At 39.8% G+C, this 19,380-nt stretch overlaps 1 protein-coding gene across 1 annotated transcript; it reads left to right on the forward strand.

The window, feature by feature from the left end:
* Positions 1–2,675: 2,675 nt before the first annotated feature.
* On the forward strand, positions 2,676–3,900 carry LOC124288836. Its single transcript, XM_046725388.1, has 2 exons — positions 2,676–2,765; positions 3,630–3,900. Exons 1-2 carry the CDS (start codon positions 2,712–2,714, stop codon positions 3,891–3,893), a joined length of 318 nt encoding a protein of 105 aa, XP_046581344.1. The 5' UTR covers positions 2,676–2,711; the 3' UTR covers positions 3,894–3,900.
* The last annotated feature ends 15,480 nt before the right edge of the window (positions 3,901–19,380 follow it).

Genomic DNA, 19,380 nt, shown 5'->3' on the forward strand with positions numbered 1-19,380 from the left:
GGCTATTTCTAAAATATCTAATAAGGACTCTTCATTTCATGCTGAAGAGCCCTTAGTTGCTTCTGGTTTTCCTCCCAGATAAATGGAAAATGAACAAATTGTTTCTCAGAAGTGTGATTTACAACATTACCATTGATTAACTGAATACTTGTAACAAGAGTGTTTTAAATCACACGGTGAAGACAACAACAAAACTATTTTATGGTATGGTATACTTACCCTGTATCCCAATCGGTGATGTCAGAATAGTGGGGTGGGGGTGGGGAGGAGGCTGAAAAAAAAAAATTCCTCAAACATATCTTGCCTGAAATTCCATACTGAAAAAATTATCAAAATTTAACATAGAAAAAAATGCAGAAATACTCACAGTTCAAGAAAACAGCATCTAGATACCAAAACAATACAATCATATGTAGTGAAGGGACAATATTTACTTTATTTCTTGTTATTTCAGTTACAATGAATAGTTGTTGAGTCATTGAAAACAATTAATAACACAAAAACACAAAAAAAAATAATACTGATAACCATGCCTGAATCATAATTAAAAACTAACACTGCAGATACAAATAATAATCATAATATGTGATTACATAGTATGTGATGAATTATGGTAAAATCACTGAGTCACTTTGTATATCACAAATATAACAAAATGTGGCCAATGTGGAGAGGATTGGGATTCCCATATAGACATATAGGAAGTATGGGTATATATATATACCCAGGGAAAACCAACCATGCCACCAAGAAGAGATTAGTCTTCAGACAAGATCCAAGAAATACGCTCCCTTCGCGGGGTGCTCCCAGGTCAAAAAGCGCTTCGGTATTGGGTCCACAAGGCTATGGCGAGAGCCTGCTGTAGAACCTCTGACGCCCAGCGCGACTGTATTGCCTGCTGAAGAACCTTCACCCGCTAGCGAGACGTCTGCCGGCAGCGTATGGAAGCTTCTAAGCAAGGTGCACCTATACGTCTTTTTCTCGCTATTCCCCATACTACTACTACGCTCACCTTGAAACCATACTGGATTTGTACGATCTAAAGAACAGTCCAGAGAGGATTTATAATCTAGATGAGAAAGGTTTGATGGAGCATCACACACCCCCAAAAGTCGTCTCATCAAGTGATGTGGCCCCAGTTGCCAATGTACTTCCAAAATCAAGTACTACAACTGTGATTGGATGTGCTAATGCTATTGGTAATGCTTTACCACCTTTCTTCATTTTCAAGGGACAGAGAATGAGGGAGGAGCTCCTTGAAGGATCGTTGCCTGGAACTGCTGGAACTGTCAGTGAAACAGGATGGTCTAACAGCCAGATCTTCAGGAACTATCTCAGTGACCATTTCCTGAAATACAGCATCCCAGCCACTAAGGAGAAGCCTGTCTAGATTTTGTTTGATGGTCATGGTTCTCACCTTTCAGTGGCCTTGAGTGAATGGGCAAGAGAACGGAACTTGATTCTGTTTGTACTTCCCGCCCATACTTCACACATTTTACAGCCCATGGATGTTGGATGTGTCGGTCCTTTTGAGAGGATATATTGTAACATCCGTCACATGTATCTGCGGGAAAATGCAGCTAAGGGAGTCCGGAAACATTCGATCTGCAGATTAGGATGCAAGGCATATTCAGCTGCTCTCACACCAGCCAAAATTCAAGCATCTTTTCGTAAATGTGGAATATCACCATTCGACAAGCATGCTGTTAACAAGATCAATTTCGTACCAGCTACAGTGTACAAGAAGACAGAGAATGCAGCCATGGCAGGCACAGAGAATCAAACAAAAGCAACAACAGTCCTGTTAACCACCTCGGCAAGTGAATTGTCAACCCAAAGAGAAAAACCAATCTCCACTTCAAAAACAACAGTCTCAAACTTTTTCCAACGGCTTGATAATGTAATCTTTGAGGATCCAAAACCCACAAAAAAGAGAAATGTGATGAGTGCAATTGTCGGAGGAAAAGCTATTACTGAAACAGCCACATTGCAGAAGATGAAGGACCGTGAAACTGCTCATCCACCACCACTGAAAAAGACAAGGGGAAAATCTACCGGAAAATCTGCTGAACCATTGCCAAGAACATCAGGGACCAAATCATCAAACATGAAGAAAACTTTGGAAGTGTCTGACAGTGACTCAGAAATCGTTGATGATGAGGAGGAAGTGTGTTGCAAGTGTAAACTGTTCCAGCCAGTTGAGGTTAGAAGCTGTGTCTCCCTCATATTCTCGAAGTAGGCTCAATGTACACATCCTACTTGCCAGCATTGCCCTGACAGCAATGTTCGTTGGGCCAACATTGGCCCAATGATGGCCAATGTTGGCCCAACAGACATTGCTATCTGGGTGGGTACATCTTGGATTTTGCACTCCAGTTAAAACTGCGTTGCAAAATCAGAATTTTGGTGCCCATGCCATGATGAAAGAGAAGAGTAAATGTGATTCATTCAAAGAAAAGACTGATGTAAATATTTGTGTGTGCATTTCACAGTTTTCTGACGTTAAAACTTCGTATTTGAACTGTGTGAAGTTTTTACTGTGATATAGTGAATTCTGACGATGTAATGTCCCCAACGGAGCACCGTACATCGCCTTACATTCCTCGGAAACCCTTCCATCGGACTGACCAATCAGTGTTCGAAAACTGGTGACGTCACTTCATTGATCGGATGTTGACATCGCATGCAAATGGCAGCCGCGCTTTACGAGGATGTTTCTGACATTGGAATTTGTGCTTATTGCCTGCTGGAATGTGTCAGCTAAGGTAGGAAACGTATTTTATTGTTGTCCGCTGAATTACTGATGTTTTATAAACACCCTCGCCTTATCTGTTCGAAAACCGGTTACGCGAGAATAAATATAGTTCATAGTCTCGTATTCGAGCCAGGGTCTACATCAAACACATCTTGTACTATGTGTGGTGATATTAAACATGTCAATGTAAAATATAGATGACGACACTGAAGATGGGATTAAAATCGTAATCATCAGTTCATACATACCACTATGTGTGGTGATATTAAACAATGTAAATGATCTGTCCCATCATCGGCATGAAAATCATGAATGGCAGGTTATACTCACCAAAAATTGTCCTCCGTATGATCCCATCAAAATATTGAACAATCCCATCACGATATAGAATAATCCATCGCACAAACTCCACACATTTTGTATTGTTTCAGCAATGGAAATTAATTTCCCTCCATTTCTAAGATCAGACAAAGAAACGGCACGCACGTGGGTTCAGTAGACTAGAGTTACGTCCCTTACCTGTCTCAGTCTAAAACCGCTTCTGCCAAACCGGTTCAGTCAAACTTGGTCAAAACGGTTCGCAAACGGATCTGACTCAAAACGGTTTTATCAAAACCGGCTCACACGTGAACATTTCTAAATGATGTATTATTTTAAGTGTATATATGAATATAATAATTACAGAACATTTAATTGTTATTGCTACAGATGATGAACAGTAATGACGTTTGAACTTGAAGTTTTAACTTTTATGAATGATAATAGTATGTTGTTGAAATGACTTAACAATGAATTAACTGTTTCATCTGTAAATGAATCATGTGGCAAAATCACATAGTTCAGTGGTTCAGGGTGAATATTCCTTATATTTCAGATGGATCTCCAGGCTAAAATAGATTCTTTTGATGACTCTGTCAGTTTGATGAAGTGGGCAGAAGACCATGGTCTGTCAAACGATGAGCGAGTGAGTATGAGGTCTATATGCTTGCTGTGTAGACAGATGGAACATCAGTCAGTTGCAGCAACAACAACAACCAAAGACCAATTGGAGAAAATGACGTCTTTAGATGGCCCCAGCTCTGAAGACAGTACCTCCTTGGAGAGTATCAAAATTAATGATCAACGGCAGAAGGGTTGACCTTGTTACTTCTTTGGAACTACGTTCAGGAGAAGGCCTGATCTTTGAAAACACAGGATGACCTGCCCTAAACGTCCATCTGAAACACCCTCGTCAGCCAAGCCCAGTACCTCTAAACAAGCAGCTTTATATTCTTCAAGGAAACATTCAGGCTCTCCAGTACCAGGACCATCCCAAAAGCGCATAGACAGGGGGTCTCAGCTATCTCAGTCAATGGACAACTTGACTCAGGACAGTCTCTTTCAAGGGGATCTTGATTATGATACATATTTATCCAGTCCAGTGGGGACGAATGAATTAGATATCTATTTAGGCAGTCAACCGGGCGCTGGAAATGGAGAGGAGGTTCAACCTGCGTATGAATTTAACCTTAGAAAAGAAAGAACCTTTGCAAAACATGCAGCTGTGGAAAGAGTGTACAAAGTGAGATTTAATGATCAGTGGAAGGGTAAAAATTTAAAAGATTTACAGGATAACTTACATGCCATGTTTGATGATGTGTTAAGAGAAGCTAGAGGAAATTTACAAGATGAAGATTTGGCTCGAGTCGTGCTTCACCATCAAAATTTGCAAAATCCCATTGTGGTCCCACTAAGACCATTGCAAAATTTGAATGCAGATGTGATTCTAAGTCATATAGAAAATGTATTAAAAAGTCACAACAATTTGGCCTTGGACGATTCTTTCGATATTGATATTGGTTTTCTTGATATGCCCAAAGGAGGTGCAAGACATAACATATCAAATGTTCAAGAAAGTGTCAAACAAAAACTGTCCCTGGTAGAAATAAAAAATAAAGACAGCATGTGTATGGCAAGAGCTTTAGCTGTATGTTTTGGAAAAGTTCATCGAGTGTCTAAGGCTGAATGGGAGGATCTCCTCAAGGTTCATCCTTTAGATCAATGTGAGTGTCAGTATCTAGTCATGTCTGCCAATGACAAGAAAAATATTCATATGGCTCATTTGGCACTGAAGCACAAGAAATGTCCCCCTACACTGTTCACCAACTTGAAAAAGCATAACAACCATCAGACTCTCTTTGCCAAAACCATTTGTGACAAAGCAGTTGTGTCCAAAGAAAGAATGGCAAGTTTGACAGATATTCCTAATTTTGAAAAAGTGCTAGGTTGTCAAATTTTGGTGGCGTGTGCCAAGTTGGGAAATAAATTCATCACCAAAGGAATGTGTCATGTGTCTCTGAATATTCCTTCAACAACCAACGTGGAACTACCTCCTGTATTGAAACGTACCATTATCTCTCTATGGTGCATACTTGTGTTGTTAAAAACCGTGGGATACTCACTGACTCTAACATGGAGGGGTAGGAGTATGTTACCCATGGACTATATTGTGAATGACAGCCATTACACGAATGACTCAGCTGGAGGAGAGTATAAATAGCAGTGACTTTGTTTGTCATGGTCTTTGAGGGAGTCATCCACGAATAAGACTGTTGTGTATATAAATTTTGGTGAACATTGAATGAAACGCCATTATGTCTAAGACACTCAGACAGAACGGATATTTCTTACGGTTTTTGCAGGAGAGTACATCCGCTGTTCAAAAGAAGTTACTGTTGCAAAGTGCGACTGCTGAACAATTAAAAGCCTTGGTAGAGATTATTTATAATCTGTTACATTCAGATGTACCTCTGTCAAAGAAACATTTGACTGCACTGAGAAAACACAGAAAAGTGTTACGTTTTCTTGGTAATAAAACCATATCTCATGCACAGAAAAAACAATTACTGTCAAAAAGTGTGGCTGTCATTAGTTTAGTGTTGAAGGTTGTTGGGCCTTTATTGAAGACTTTGTAATGGAGCATATCCCAGAACAGGTGCTCATTCCTATGAATAGATATAAACGGCTCTTGAAATATCATGTGAATCCAATAAGTGGTGGGAAAATGGATATGTCATCAGATATAAATCATCATACCACCATTGATGATGAATCAGAACCCATGGATACCAGTTTGATTCTGAGTGTGCTCCCCAAACCTTACAGACAGAGAGGTGCTGCTTTATTGAGACACATACAAAATGATCCCGACCAAAGACTGTCATGAAATCGGAAAGGTGTACTCATCTACCTGGGTCAAGTCATTCAGGGGAGTCATATTGCAGACTTACTCAAGGACTCACAGTATCTGTATAAACGTTTTCAACCCAAGGGAATGACTGAATTTTATCAGGCCTTAAAAGACATACATGTGCCGCAAGGACTTGTAGGCAACAGACAACGGCTGGAAGTGGAAATGAATTCCAAAACACTGACACTGAGGTCTAAACTTCCTGGAATACCAGCGCATACTCAACAGAGGAAACAGAAGAAGCCTTTCAAATGGATTACATTGTAAATTTATGCATGTGGTTGTAAAGTAGACTGTGGGTTGACCCCTAACCTGTTGTTCTACTCCTGTGAAAAGGGGTCATTAAAACTTGAAAAAGATGTATATGTTCTTGTTTGTCTGTAGACATCTATAATAATAATAACAGAACACAGTGCCATACCTCCCAACCGTCCTTCTCCGATTGGGGACTTCTGTGGGCTGGCTAAATTTCAGTGTTTTTTATATTTATTTCCAAGTACATTATCTCATCACTATGAACATGAAACATAGTTAACATCACTAAATCTAGATAGTATGGACAGTTTTACACACATACATTAAAATACTTAGAAGCATAGTCATACATCATGGCATCATTGACCATTGTATTTGAAGTGAAACTACTTTGAATGTCATACAACACATGTCCTTTACATTTCATCATAATGTAGTAAACACAATAGAATCCACAGGTAGAGCTGTCACTGCTTTGAAGTACTTTGGTATTGTATTCATAACATGATACATTTTTACATAAAAAGTCTTGAATTTCTCTTCGATAGTAACTGGGTCTTTCTCCAAAGCTGTCAAAGTATTCTCCATAATTTGGTGAATGTAACCAAATAGCGATCCAATGCTGACCTCCTTGTGTTGAATCTTGGGTATTGACGATAAAACCTCGAGGGTAGGAGATGATTTTCTTAGGAAGTTAGTCTGCTGCACCTATTGTGACATTTAACTGTTTTGTGATTCCATCCGTATTGAGGGCACACATCAGTTGGAGTGAAATCATGGTGTAGAGTACAATATATTTCTTGCGTTATCCACTGTTAGCATGAGATTATCCTCGGAATAGAGAATCAGATTTGTTGTCTCAGGTAATGCCGTGCTAAACGGAAGGTTAAGCCTTACGCTTCCTCTTTTTATCAGATCCAAGTAGTCGTCTTTCAAATGATATGGTTCTAGACAAAACTGGTACAGAGCATATCCGCGCTTAAAGTCGTACCTGTCGATATCGAACCCTCTGGATGCTCTTCCTTCAAACAATGTATTATAAGCTGTAATGTACTGTTTATCAGTAACCCGTAGGGGTTCCCCTGGCAGTGATTCTCCATCCACATAAAGAACAATAGAACTGAGATTATACATTTGAAAATTAAAGGGAGATTTGGTGTAACTTCCATTGACGGCTTATGCAGATACCAATGCTACTACAATTTTATTGGGGACCTTGTTTTGAAACAAATTATCCTCTGTGTAGTTCAGCTGTCCTTTGGGTAAAGATACAGTTTTTATTCACTTTTGGTGAAAGGATACTTTGCTGTGTGATGGGTGAGAACTTTGGCATGACTGGTGGTGATCGCTGAGCTGGGTCGAATTTTACACATTCGCAGATAGATATCTTCTATTTTCACCTTGTAACTGGGTGAGTCTTCTCCAGACATGAGATTAAATGCAGCAGGGGTGCGGAACATTCGTATTTGTAAATCCACGCCATTAATCAAGTAGCGTGTTGAATCCATCAGATCTTCATAGAGAGGTCTACACATATCCACGGTTCCAAGACAAGTGTATTCATATCTTCCCAATAAACCTGTGTTGCTTGAATTAGGATGAGGTTCCTCCAAATAATCCGCACCGTCTTTGTAATAGAGTTGAGATTGTAGTAGAGATGTTTTCGATGATGTGGTTTCGTTGAGAAGACCCTTGATATAACTCTTGTAATCAACTTGAGAGAACAGACTTTGAAGCCATAAATTGACTGGTGCTGTTTTTCCATCTGTTGTAATGTCTGTTCCATCTGTTTTGATTATCTTGGCCTGCACATGTAAGTGAGTTCTCCTCAAGTCAATGTAATCTACCCCTTGCCCTGAGATGTTAAATTCAATGGGGCTGGAATCTGTTGTAATTTGAGACGTTGGTCTGTAGGTCATGTAATACTGTTTATCTACCGCTGTATAGGTAGGAGATACAGTGAAGAGATCAAATTCATCAGTGTTAGCTTCAACGGATACACTTTCTGTGTATGAAGCCATTATTTCTTTTTTTTTGGTGGGTTTGTCCAAGTTATCTCCAGAGCCACTTCTTTTAGATGTGCACAGCTTGTGCTTCTGGGAAGAACTGTTTTTTCCAGCTTTAGTTCCCCTTTTTTATGGGTTTCTTCTGCATCTGAATAAGAGCCTTGGCCTGTTAGACCACTTGTTGAGTAAGGGTAACGAAATTAATCTTAGGTTGCTCTGTGGTTTCTGGTTTTTGTTTGTCTTTCTTCCACTCTGGATCATACAGTTCCAAATAACGAACGACAGACATCATGGCAGATTTTTCTCCTCCACGTATTATGGAATGATAAGGATCTCCTTTCCCTTCAGCCCTGAGCATGTAAAACCGTGTCCATTTATCAGCATCGGGTACGAAGAGTTTGTATTGTGGATTATTCATGATGAAAACCAAAATGGGAGCGGCCTGAGGTGAAGCGTCACTGTCACTGGTCCACGGATAAATGAAGTTGGATTGCCCTCATGGTCTTTTATATAGACATCCACAGTCTGAAAATCTCTGAGATTCATAGGGACATACTGACACTGAGAAAATGAAAAAGAACGTTCTTTTTGGTTTTCCGTGAGACATCTCTCCCAGAGCCGTGAAATGGTGCTTTGGTGAACATTCATCCGTCGGGCAATTGCACGTTGAGACTGGCCAGCTTCAAGCAAACCAATGGCGATATGACGGTTGGCTTCACTTAGACGTGGCATTTTGCGTTCGTCAACAATATTCCAAATACAGTGAATAATCGACAGATAGCGATCAACCTTTTATACCCATCATTGAGACTATCTGATCCCCAACTTTCACGTGCATTACATGTGAATTGTGTATTCTGTGACACTACACGCCGAAATTGAAAATCATGCTGTTAAATATTGTTAGATTTGTTAGAGTATAGTTTTGTAGTATATTGTAAAGATAATTTTATACGTTGTTGTGTAAGAGATGGCTCATCTGCTTCGACGCAGAGACTGTCAACAGGAGAAGTTCTAAAAGATCCAAGACAAAGTCTGAGACCTTTGTGATGGATAGAATCTAATATTTTAAGGTTGCTTTTACAGGCTCCACCATATACAATGGATCCATAATCAGGTTTGCAGCGAATGAGTGATCTGTAGGGTAGTTTGATTCGAATACACAGAGTCAAGTGTTAAGGTAGTGAGGCATACTTGAGAAGTGTGTACACTGTCATGTGTGAAGTATCCACGTGTTCTTTGACATGTGAAAATGTTCCTGTTCATATTGTGAAATGTTCCGTGTTTCGCAAATATTTGAATGTTCACGTTGAAGAGTGCAACTTCCAGATACATCGGTTGAAATAGCCATTGTGAAAGCACTGAGCGATGACCTTTTCATGTTTCACGAATATCTGAATTATGACTTTAGTGGGTGCAACCTCCAGATACATCCAGAATGTGTCAGTTTAAATGTCCATTGTGAAAGCATTAATCGAAGACCTCATCAAAGGTTCAGCATATGTAAAACAACTTACTATAACTAACCATAAAACGAATATTATTCAGAGCTCTGACAAAGACTCTTTCTGTGTCACAAGTGATATAGCAGCCTTTGAAAAAAATCACAGCAATTCTTTTCATTCTTTGAAGTTTTTTTTTCAGTTTCATTTTTAGATAAATAAAAGGAACATTCCTTTCTGTGTCAAATTCTCAGGGACTTGAATTAACGTGATGACAAAAAAAGCCAAATTAATAACCAGGATGTAAGGAGTGCTATCATTTTACTTGTGGGTATAACTCAACTCTGACGCAAAGGACGAGCGTTTGAAGATTGCCTTGTCATTTCTACATTGATATGCTGAATAGGCTCACAAGACGTCCGTATTGAGATACTTGCGCTGATGTACAACCACACTAAATTCTCGAGTACACTATGAAAAACCGCCATGGCCTTGGCGTCAAAGTCGTAATTACAATGTTGTAAATAACGCCAGTTTCGTTTTTTTCTGCAAGACTGCATTAGTCCCCTTAAGTGATAACCTTCAAGCTAAGTACGATATTAGATTGAGTTTTCTCTCGACAAACAACGTTAAAGTTTAAACTTGTTAGATTTTATACATCCTATCCATTAATCACGCCTATGTCTTTCCTCTGTCTCCCTACGTTGAGTGGGGATCGGGGTCATTTATCACAACGAACTGGCTGTACCATTGTTCACATGAATGTAATTGGGGAGAGGGATGTTCAACAGGGTATTGTCATACTATCATGAAGTCAAGTCTGAATGTGATTATTGATCCCCATAGTCGAATTGAACCCATCCAGTCAATAGCCCCGCGATGTTTGGTGGACCTTTCTATATCACTGCCATATTGCTACATCAAACAAACAGTTTAGTCATAGAGAAGGGAAAAAGGTAATATTGATTAAATATGTTTGAAGATTGGGATCGTATGGCCACAGTGTTGATCGGGTCGGAACGGCTGGTATATTTTTATAATTGAAACTGTTGAATAAACTATATTTCCTGAAGGGCATGTAGTGTAGGCCCTGGGCATTAAATAGAGCACGGATTGCTCACAAGGTGATACAAGCATGAAACTTGGCACAAATGTTCATAAGAACCTACTGAACAATTTCAGGGGTGGAGCCACTCAGATTTCAGTGTTGCATAGCAACGGTTGATAGGCAAAGCACCGGCACCAATGACACAGTTTCTGATCAATTGTGAGGTGCTATGATTCTGCATCGCAGCTCATTGTTCTAAAATCACTGTAAAATGATTGAAGAAGTTATATGCTAGCAATGTAAAAAAAAGAACAATTCCTACACAAAAATAAAATAAAGACAGGGCTGTGATATACCAGCTTTTCGTAGCCATCTTTATCTCAAATGAGCGATGATGTCTTCAACAATAACGAAAGCGATGATTTTAACTCGTAGATTTCATATTACAGCAACAATTTGGGTGGCCTGAATGACATCCGGTGAGTCAGTATCACACATTGTTCAGAAACTGCGTCGTTGGTGTCGATTGCTAAGCAAATGCTTTGCCTAGCAACCGTTGCTATGCAACACTGAAATCTGAGTGGCTCCACCCCTGAAATTGTTCAGTAGGTTCTTATGAACATTTGTGGGTAAGAAGTTTCATGCTTGTATCACCTTGTGAGCAATTCTTTCACCTATTACCTAGACTAATGTATCTGCTCTCTTCTGAAACCTTGTCACAAGATATATATGTATATTGTACATCGCATACCTCTACAAATGCAAACATACCCTCTGTATTCTTACACAATGGTTTACTTGTACCCTCTTCGACCAGGTTGGTTTGCTGACATCCTACAGACAAAATAATATTCTTCAAAATACGGAAACATGCAAACTCTCACGGGGAACAGCGTTCAGTGGTAAATATAGCATGTGTATCAATGCGGCTAACGTTTTACAGTATAAATGGCCAGAGTGTGTTCCGTCTACACACACCAAACATCGAAACCTTAAATAACTTGTCACACAAGTGTCAATCCAGTTGGGCACATTTAATTCCCCAAAACATCAATATTTTGCTTTAATAGTAATAACGTTTGTCATGATTTCGATAATAAAAACATTTGCTTGGTGGTAAAAGGTTTAAGACCGTTCTTTCTGATTAAAATCTATCCGATAAACCTGCACTAATACACAAGAAACTTATACGCGAGCGCAAACATGCATACTGAGTAAATGGATAAAATACAGAAATTCACAATTTGTAATGCGACGTAATGAATAATCGATATGTAGCATCGTCAATGGTTTGTCTATTTTCAAGACGCGCCTGCTTTCCGTTGTCCGTGGTGTTACAAACTCTTGTATGTTAAACGTTCTTAATAAGAACGATCTTGTAGATTGGTACCAATCTGGGCCAATTGCAAAGAAGAACATGTTTCTCAGTTTACTTGGACTAAAGTTTAATAGAACTGTCGGAAAAGTGCCAAGAAGATGACTGATTTTGATTAATCCCTCAATGTCAATAGCAAAGCCTGGCGTACAGTCTAGACAGTGTTGAGTTGATCTGCCTACCAGCTGCACTCTTCACATAATGAAGCTGTCCTCGTCTTATACAGTGAACCAAGGTAAACTTCTGCCCGACTCTCATCGTATTATTCCTTATGTGTTTCCCCCCTACATCATTGAAGCAAAATTAGTAAATGAATTAATTTTCGGTAATGATTAATAGCCACCAAATCCACCGCTTGACTCTAAATATTAGTTAATGCCATCAATTTATCCACCAGAGACAAGTCTTTGATTTAATGACGAAAGAATTGCAGAGATGTCAAGCAATTTTTGAAAGTGCACAGTCGTTAAGGGAAAGGTTTGATCATTAATATAACGCCACTCTCACTTCATAGTAATGGAATTGTTCAGGCGTTGGTTATTCCAGTTGCTACAAAGTTTCCAGGCAGTAAATAAGTTACGATATGAGAGATCCGGATAAATAAATCACGTATTGATTGCTGAGTGTGCACTGCTGAAGGTTGAGGAATGGCGCCCGGCCACCTACGGGCACGGCGTTACCACTACATCACGTCAGTCGGCTCCGAGTTTTGGCAGTGCACTTCATTAAAGACTGATAAATGAAATATGTGTTTATAATGTCTACGTATCAGAATGTCATTGTCATATTATCTATCCCTAGAGAAATGTACATATACACAAATGTTTTTTGACCAATGTACTGTGATGCTATAGCCACTAGTATTCTACTGCTGCTACTGCTAACACTAACACTTCAACTGTAACTGCGAAAACTATTACCACCACCCACCACCACCAGTACTGTACTGCAACTACTGACCCTACTCCTTCTACTCCTACACCTCCTCATACTACTGCTGCTACTACTACTACTACTAGTAGTAGCACAATAACTACTACTACTACTACTAGCACAATTACTACTATTACTACTACTACCACGATTACTACTACTACTTCTACTACTTCAACTGCTTCAGCTGCTGCTACAACTACATCTACAACTACTGCTGCTGAGAAATGTACAAAATGACTACTAAGTATTGCTATTCTACTACTGCTTCTGCTACTACTACTGCTACTTCCACTACTACTACTACTACTACTACTACTACTACTACTATTACTGCTACTTCTACCACGTCTTCTGCTATTACTACAACTGCTTCAGAAGCTGCTGCTACTACTACAACTTCATCTAGAACTTCTACTGCTGGTACTGCAGAATATCATCACCATCAGCACGATGACATAAACACAGAGGAACAATTAGCCTATCAAACATAGAAGGTTTTGTTAAATTCGCATCTCATTTCTTCATTCGAAGTTTTCGTTACCAAGAAAACGAGTTATTGATCCGGTTGTGTTATTGCAGTAAACTGTCCGTGTGTTACGTGCTTCGCCACAGAACATTTCTGAAAATGTTTATTATGATGAATTCAATCCAGCAAAAAGTCAAAGCAATTATTGAACACTAAAATAGCCATTTCTCCGACAAAAGACTTCCCTGTTAAGCGAAATGTTGTAAAAACTGACTTGAGGAAATTCATACAGGAGTACACATTGCAGTGTTGACCGAGGGGTTAATGCACAAAATAGCATAACAAAGAAATCATCGTTAATCGAGAATAACAACACAACTGAAGAACTGGAACTTTCCGAGATAAACTGAAATTCAAAATCACCACTTTTTCCTCAGAGATTGTATCCATGTGATTACCCCATCAGCTCTGCTCACGAACCAAGAATGTGAACGTTTCTGTGTAATTTTATACACATTGTGCAAATGAAGATGTTCATTGTTTTCACGGGTTTTTAGGAATCACGATACTGTTAACAGCTCTATCACATTATCGAAATAAATATTTCAAATGACACGTTCTGATGATAAATGAATGCTTTGGGAGAAAGTCTTCCTGGAAGAACGTGCTGGAAAACTTGTGTTATTGGAATAGGTTAATATCGTTTAGATGGATTAATTGTTAATCTGTGTCTCTGCCAATCCTCAGGATGTGCACTTAAGCCGCGTTCAAGATTAAAGTGATGTGGTCTGTGTGTGTGTCTGGGTAACAGGAATTACATAGTGTGAACTGTATCATTCGACTAGGGGATCGAGCCACCATCAGAAAAAGAGGTATTTTGGTAGCAGATGAATTATTGATTGTATTTCTATTAGAACTATCCATGGCTTGTGCAATAAACTTATGAGTTGTTCTTCTAGTAACACTGGCATTCCTGACACACATCTATGGTTTTTGTGGAATGGGTTTATTAATAGTCTTTGGGTGGTAGTAGTAGTAGTAGTAGTAGTAGTAGTAGTAGTAGTAGTAGTAGTAGTAGTAGTAGTATATGAAGGGGGCGGTGGGGTAGCCTAGTGGGTAAAGCGTTGGCTCATCACGCCGAAGACCCGGGTTCGAATCCCCACTTGGGTACATTGTGTGAAGCCCATTTCTGGTGTCCCCCGCCGTGATGTTGCTGGAATATTGCTAAAAGCGGCGTAAAACCAAACTCAGTCAGTCAGTCAGTATATGAAGGGGTTTATTGGTTGTATTTGGGTAGTAGTAGTAGTAGTAGTAGTAGTAGTAGTAGTAGTAGTAGTAGTAGGAGTAGTAGTAGTAGTAGTAGTAGTAGGAGTAGTAGGAGTAGTAGTAGTAGTATATGGGGAATGTTTCAGTGGTAGGTGTACCTCTCACCAGTGGCCTCTAGGCGAATATACAATAGAACGCTCACAAAAACAATGTAAAAATACAGGGATGGTTCCACCCCGTCGACAATGATCACAGAAGGTAGTGGAACCCCTTAGAAGTACATCCAATCAGGTATACCTCAATTAGTCCAGCTTCTGACAGATGATGTTCACAAATCACTCTTCACGGTCTGGTCAGGATTATAGCCTCACTGCCTCGCATCTGTCGATAACCTTGCAGTACCGACGACCAGTACATCAAACACTTTGTACCGAAGCTTGTGGGCGATCGTCAAGGTTTTTTAGTCAGATAATAGAATTATCTAGATTGAAAACAAAGTTCAGCAGCAATCAGTTGGAGAAAGAAAACATCTACATTTCCTTCCAATGTGATCGTTGTAAAGGAAGTGGGCTATTATCTAATAGGTTGTCAAGAGTTATGGAACATTGGGGCGGTGGGGTAGTCTAGTGGTTAAAGCTTTGTCTCGTCACTCCGAAGACCTGGGTTCGATTCCTCACATGGGTACAATGTGTGAAACCCATTTCTGGTGTTCCCTGTCTTGATATTGCTGGAATATCGCTTAAAGTGGCGTAAAATCATACTCACTCGCTATGGAACACCGTTTGGAACAAACAATAGGACTCTACTGGTCAACCATGAACGTGCTTCTTCGACCGTCCAGGTGAACACTTGATATTTATTGTTTTCTCTCGCGTCCATTTGAACGTTCTTCTCAATAGCACTGCGTTTAAATCAGAGAACATAATGAAGCTGTCCTCTTCTTACACAGTGAACCAATGTAAACTTTTGCCCGACTCGCACCGTACCCTCCCTTATCTGTTTCCCCTGCATCATCGAAGCAAAATTAGTAAATGAATTAATTTCGACAATGATTTATAGCCACCAAATGCACCGCTTGACTCTAAATATTAGCTAATGCCATTAGTTTTATTCGCCAATGACAAGTCTTTGATTTAATGTGGAAAGAATTGTAGAGATGTCAAGCAATCTTTGAAAGTGCACAGTCGTTAAGGGAAAGGTTTGATCATTAATCTAACGCCACTCTCACTTCGTAGGGATGAAAATGTTCAGGCGTTGGTTATTCCAGTTGCTTCAAAGTTTCCAGGCAGTAAATAAGTTACGATATGAGAGATCCGGATAAATAAATGACGTATTTATTGCTGAGTGTGCCCTGCTGAAGGTTGAGGAATGGCGCCCGGCTACCTACCGGGCACGGCGTTGCCACTACATCACGTCAGTCGGCTCCGAATAAACCAGCCGTGAGCACTTCACCCACACATTTCTCAGACGCTCGTAAATATTTCTCTTTAAACTTGTACACTTTGGGAAACGATTTTTGGTGTTTGGCTCTGCACGTCATTACAGACTGATCAATGAAACAAGTGTGAATGTAAGCGTATCAGAATATCATAATCATATTGTCTACCCCAGAGAAATGTACACATACAAAAATGTACTTTGACCAATGTACTGTGATGCTATAACCAGTATTATTCTACTGCTACTGCTGCTAACACTAATACTTCAACTGTAACTGCGAAAACTGTCACCACCACTACTGCAACTACTGATGATACTCCTCCGTGCCTCCTCCTTCTGCTGCTACTGCTACAACTAGTACTAGTACGATTACTACAACTACATCTACAACTATTACTGCTACTGATGCTACTCCTCTCCTCCTCCTCCTCCTGCTGCTGTTGCTACTACTGCCACTACTACTACTACTACTACTACTACTACTACTACTACTACTACTACTACTACTACTACTACTACTACTGCTTCTATCACGTCTACTGCTATTACAACAACAACTGCTTCAGAAGCTGCTGCTACTACTACAACTACAACTACAACTACTACTGCTTTCTGCACAATGTCAACACCCTCACCACCATGACATAAACACAGGGGAATAATTAGTCCATCAAACATTGAGGTTTGTATCTCATTTCTTCATTCAAGGTTTTCCTTACCAAGAAAACGAGATATTGATCCGGTTGTGTTGTTGGAGTAACCTGTCCGTGAGTTACGTGTTTCGCCACAGAACGTGTCTGAAAATGTTTATTATGATTAATTTCAATTGCAAAAAGTCCAAGCAATTATTGAACACTAAAATAGCCATCTCTCTGACAAAATATTTCCCTGTTAAGCGAAATGTTATAAAAACTGATAGTTTAACAAAATTGAAATTCATACATGACGTTTCCCGGAGACAAATTGCAGTGTTGGCCGAGGGGTTAATGCACAGAATGACGTTACAAAGAAATCGTTGTTAATCGAGAAATGACAACACAACTGAAGAACTGGAAATTTCCAAGATAACCTGAAATTCAAAATCGCCCCTTTTTTCTCAAACATGTATCCATGTGATTACCTCATCAGCTCAGCTCACGAACCAAGAATGTGAACGTTTCGATGTACGTTTATACACATTGTGCACATGTAGATGTTGATTGTTTTGACAAACTGCAGTGTTAGCCGCTCTTCATAGTCTGTTCAGGATTAGAGTCTCACTGCCTCGCATCTGTCGATAACCTTTCAATAACGACACCAGTACATAAAACACTTTATGCCGAAGCTTGTGGGCGATTGTCAAGTTTGTTTCTCACACGCCCACGTGAAGGTTTTTCGTTCAGGTAATAGAATTATACAGATTGAAAACAACGCTCCGCAGCAATGATCTGAGGTAAGAAGGCTTTGACGATATAATTATTTATTCTGAGAACATGCACTCGAGCAACCGCTGTAAAGACTTAAAATGCAAATAGTCCTGGTGTTTGAATATTGGTAATGAGCATCACGCTAATGATTACATCCTATTACACCGAGGCTTGTTAATATCCATGTTGTGTGGAACAACCTTTTTCTATACACACTTTAAAACATGCTTAAATTTACTTGCCAATGCAATATTTGCTCAAAAATCAATTGTAATTTATCTGTTTTGGGCTACCGATTAAGTACCGTTTCTATGTTGTCATAGAAACAAATGTAAATATGATACGCGCAAAAATATAACAGGAAATCAATAGTTATTAATGATACATCACACAACCGATCAAGTCCAAACAAAATGACGTGACAGTAGCAAAGGAATATAACTATTGGTTGACATTTTTCAGTCTCTCGCCATCATGAAACAAAGAGCAGCAGGATGAAACGACATTTACCCGACGCTTTCCATATTTAAAAACCCGAATCTCACCGAACCGTCACGAAGTTGAGCGCATGTGCAAATAAGAATCACAGCTTACTGACAGTAGCCCCTGGTTGTCAAATAAACCCAATTAAAAGATCAATGAAGAGTAGATGACAAAGGTGGATGTTTGACGAATCACCTGAACTTGAATTCGGAAGTTCGCTAGTCGACTTTTATCCGGCAGCTGATGTAGTTATTCAGTCACCGATCGACCGTTTCCGTAACCTGCTTTCATCTAAACCCGGTGTGGAATGAATGTACCATATTGTGTACAGTGACGCTCTCCTGCCGTTGCAATGTTCATAGGTCTGTATGAGCGCAAACCTTAAGCTTCTCTAATATATTCAATGTTTCCCGTATAAATGTCCACTGACGTGAAAGGAATTCATATATATATATTGCTCTGCATGTGGTGAGCGAAGGAAGCGTATAAACTGCCATGTACGTGCGGATGGCAATTGTCCTCTACCCCGCGAAGGAGAGACTTTGTGCACACGTGTTACGACGGCAATGTCCACATCAATACTGCTCGAAAATTGCTTGAGCATGTATTTATGTCATGGTCATGCTGTAATCCAATATTCTCAATACAGTTGGAGAAAGAAAACATCTACATTTCCTTCCAATGTGATCATTGTAAAGGAAGTGGGCTATTATCTAATAGGTTGTCAAGAGTTATGGGGCATCGGGGCGGTGGGGTAGTCTAGTGGTTAAAGCGTCCGCTCGTCACTCCGAAGACCCGGGTTCGATTCCTCACATGGGTACAATGTGTGAAACCCATTTCTGGTGTTCCCTGCCTTGATATTGCTGGAATATCGCTTAAAGTGGCGTAAAATCATACTCACTCGCTATGGAACATCGTTTGGAACAAACAATAGGACTCTACTGGTCAACCATGAATGTGCTTCTTTGACCGTCCAGGTGAACACTTGATGTTTATTGTTTTCTCGCGTCCATTTCAACGTTCTTCTCAATAGCACTGCGTTTAAGTCAGAGAACATCATGCATTTATAAGTTCAGCTGGTACATATATACTCAGTAACCTCCCTTTGTTTTTTTCGCTTCCGGTGTCTTCGGTGGGATTCTGAAGGCTCTGAGAAGATGGTGGCATGGCATTGCTTTGCTACAACATTCTAGAACTGCATAATAGGTATATAAGGGATGGTTGCTGAGATGTAGTGGGGACGACTTTGGATTTACGCTCATCTGTCTGCCAA

Source organism: Haliotis rubra, unplaced genomic scaffold (assembly GCF_003918875.1).
Source record: "Haliotis rubra isolate DU_JTF1 unplaced genomic scaffold, ASM391887v1 Scf426, whole genome shotgun sequence".
Lineage (NCBI taxonomy): Eukaryota > Metazoa > Mollusca > Gastropoda > Lepetellida > Haliotidae > Haliotis > Haliotis rubra.

Coding starts and splice junctions, on each gene's coding strand:
- LOC124288836 (XM_046725388.1), top strand. CDS start 2,712: ATGTTTCTGACATTGGAATTTGTGCTTATTGCCTGCTGGAATGTGTCA. Junction 2,766..3,629: donor GCTGGAATGTGTCAGCTAAG/GTAGGAAACGTA, acceptor CTTATATTTCAG/ATGGATCTCCAGGCTAAAAT.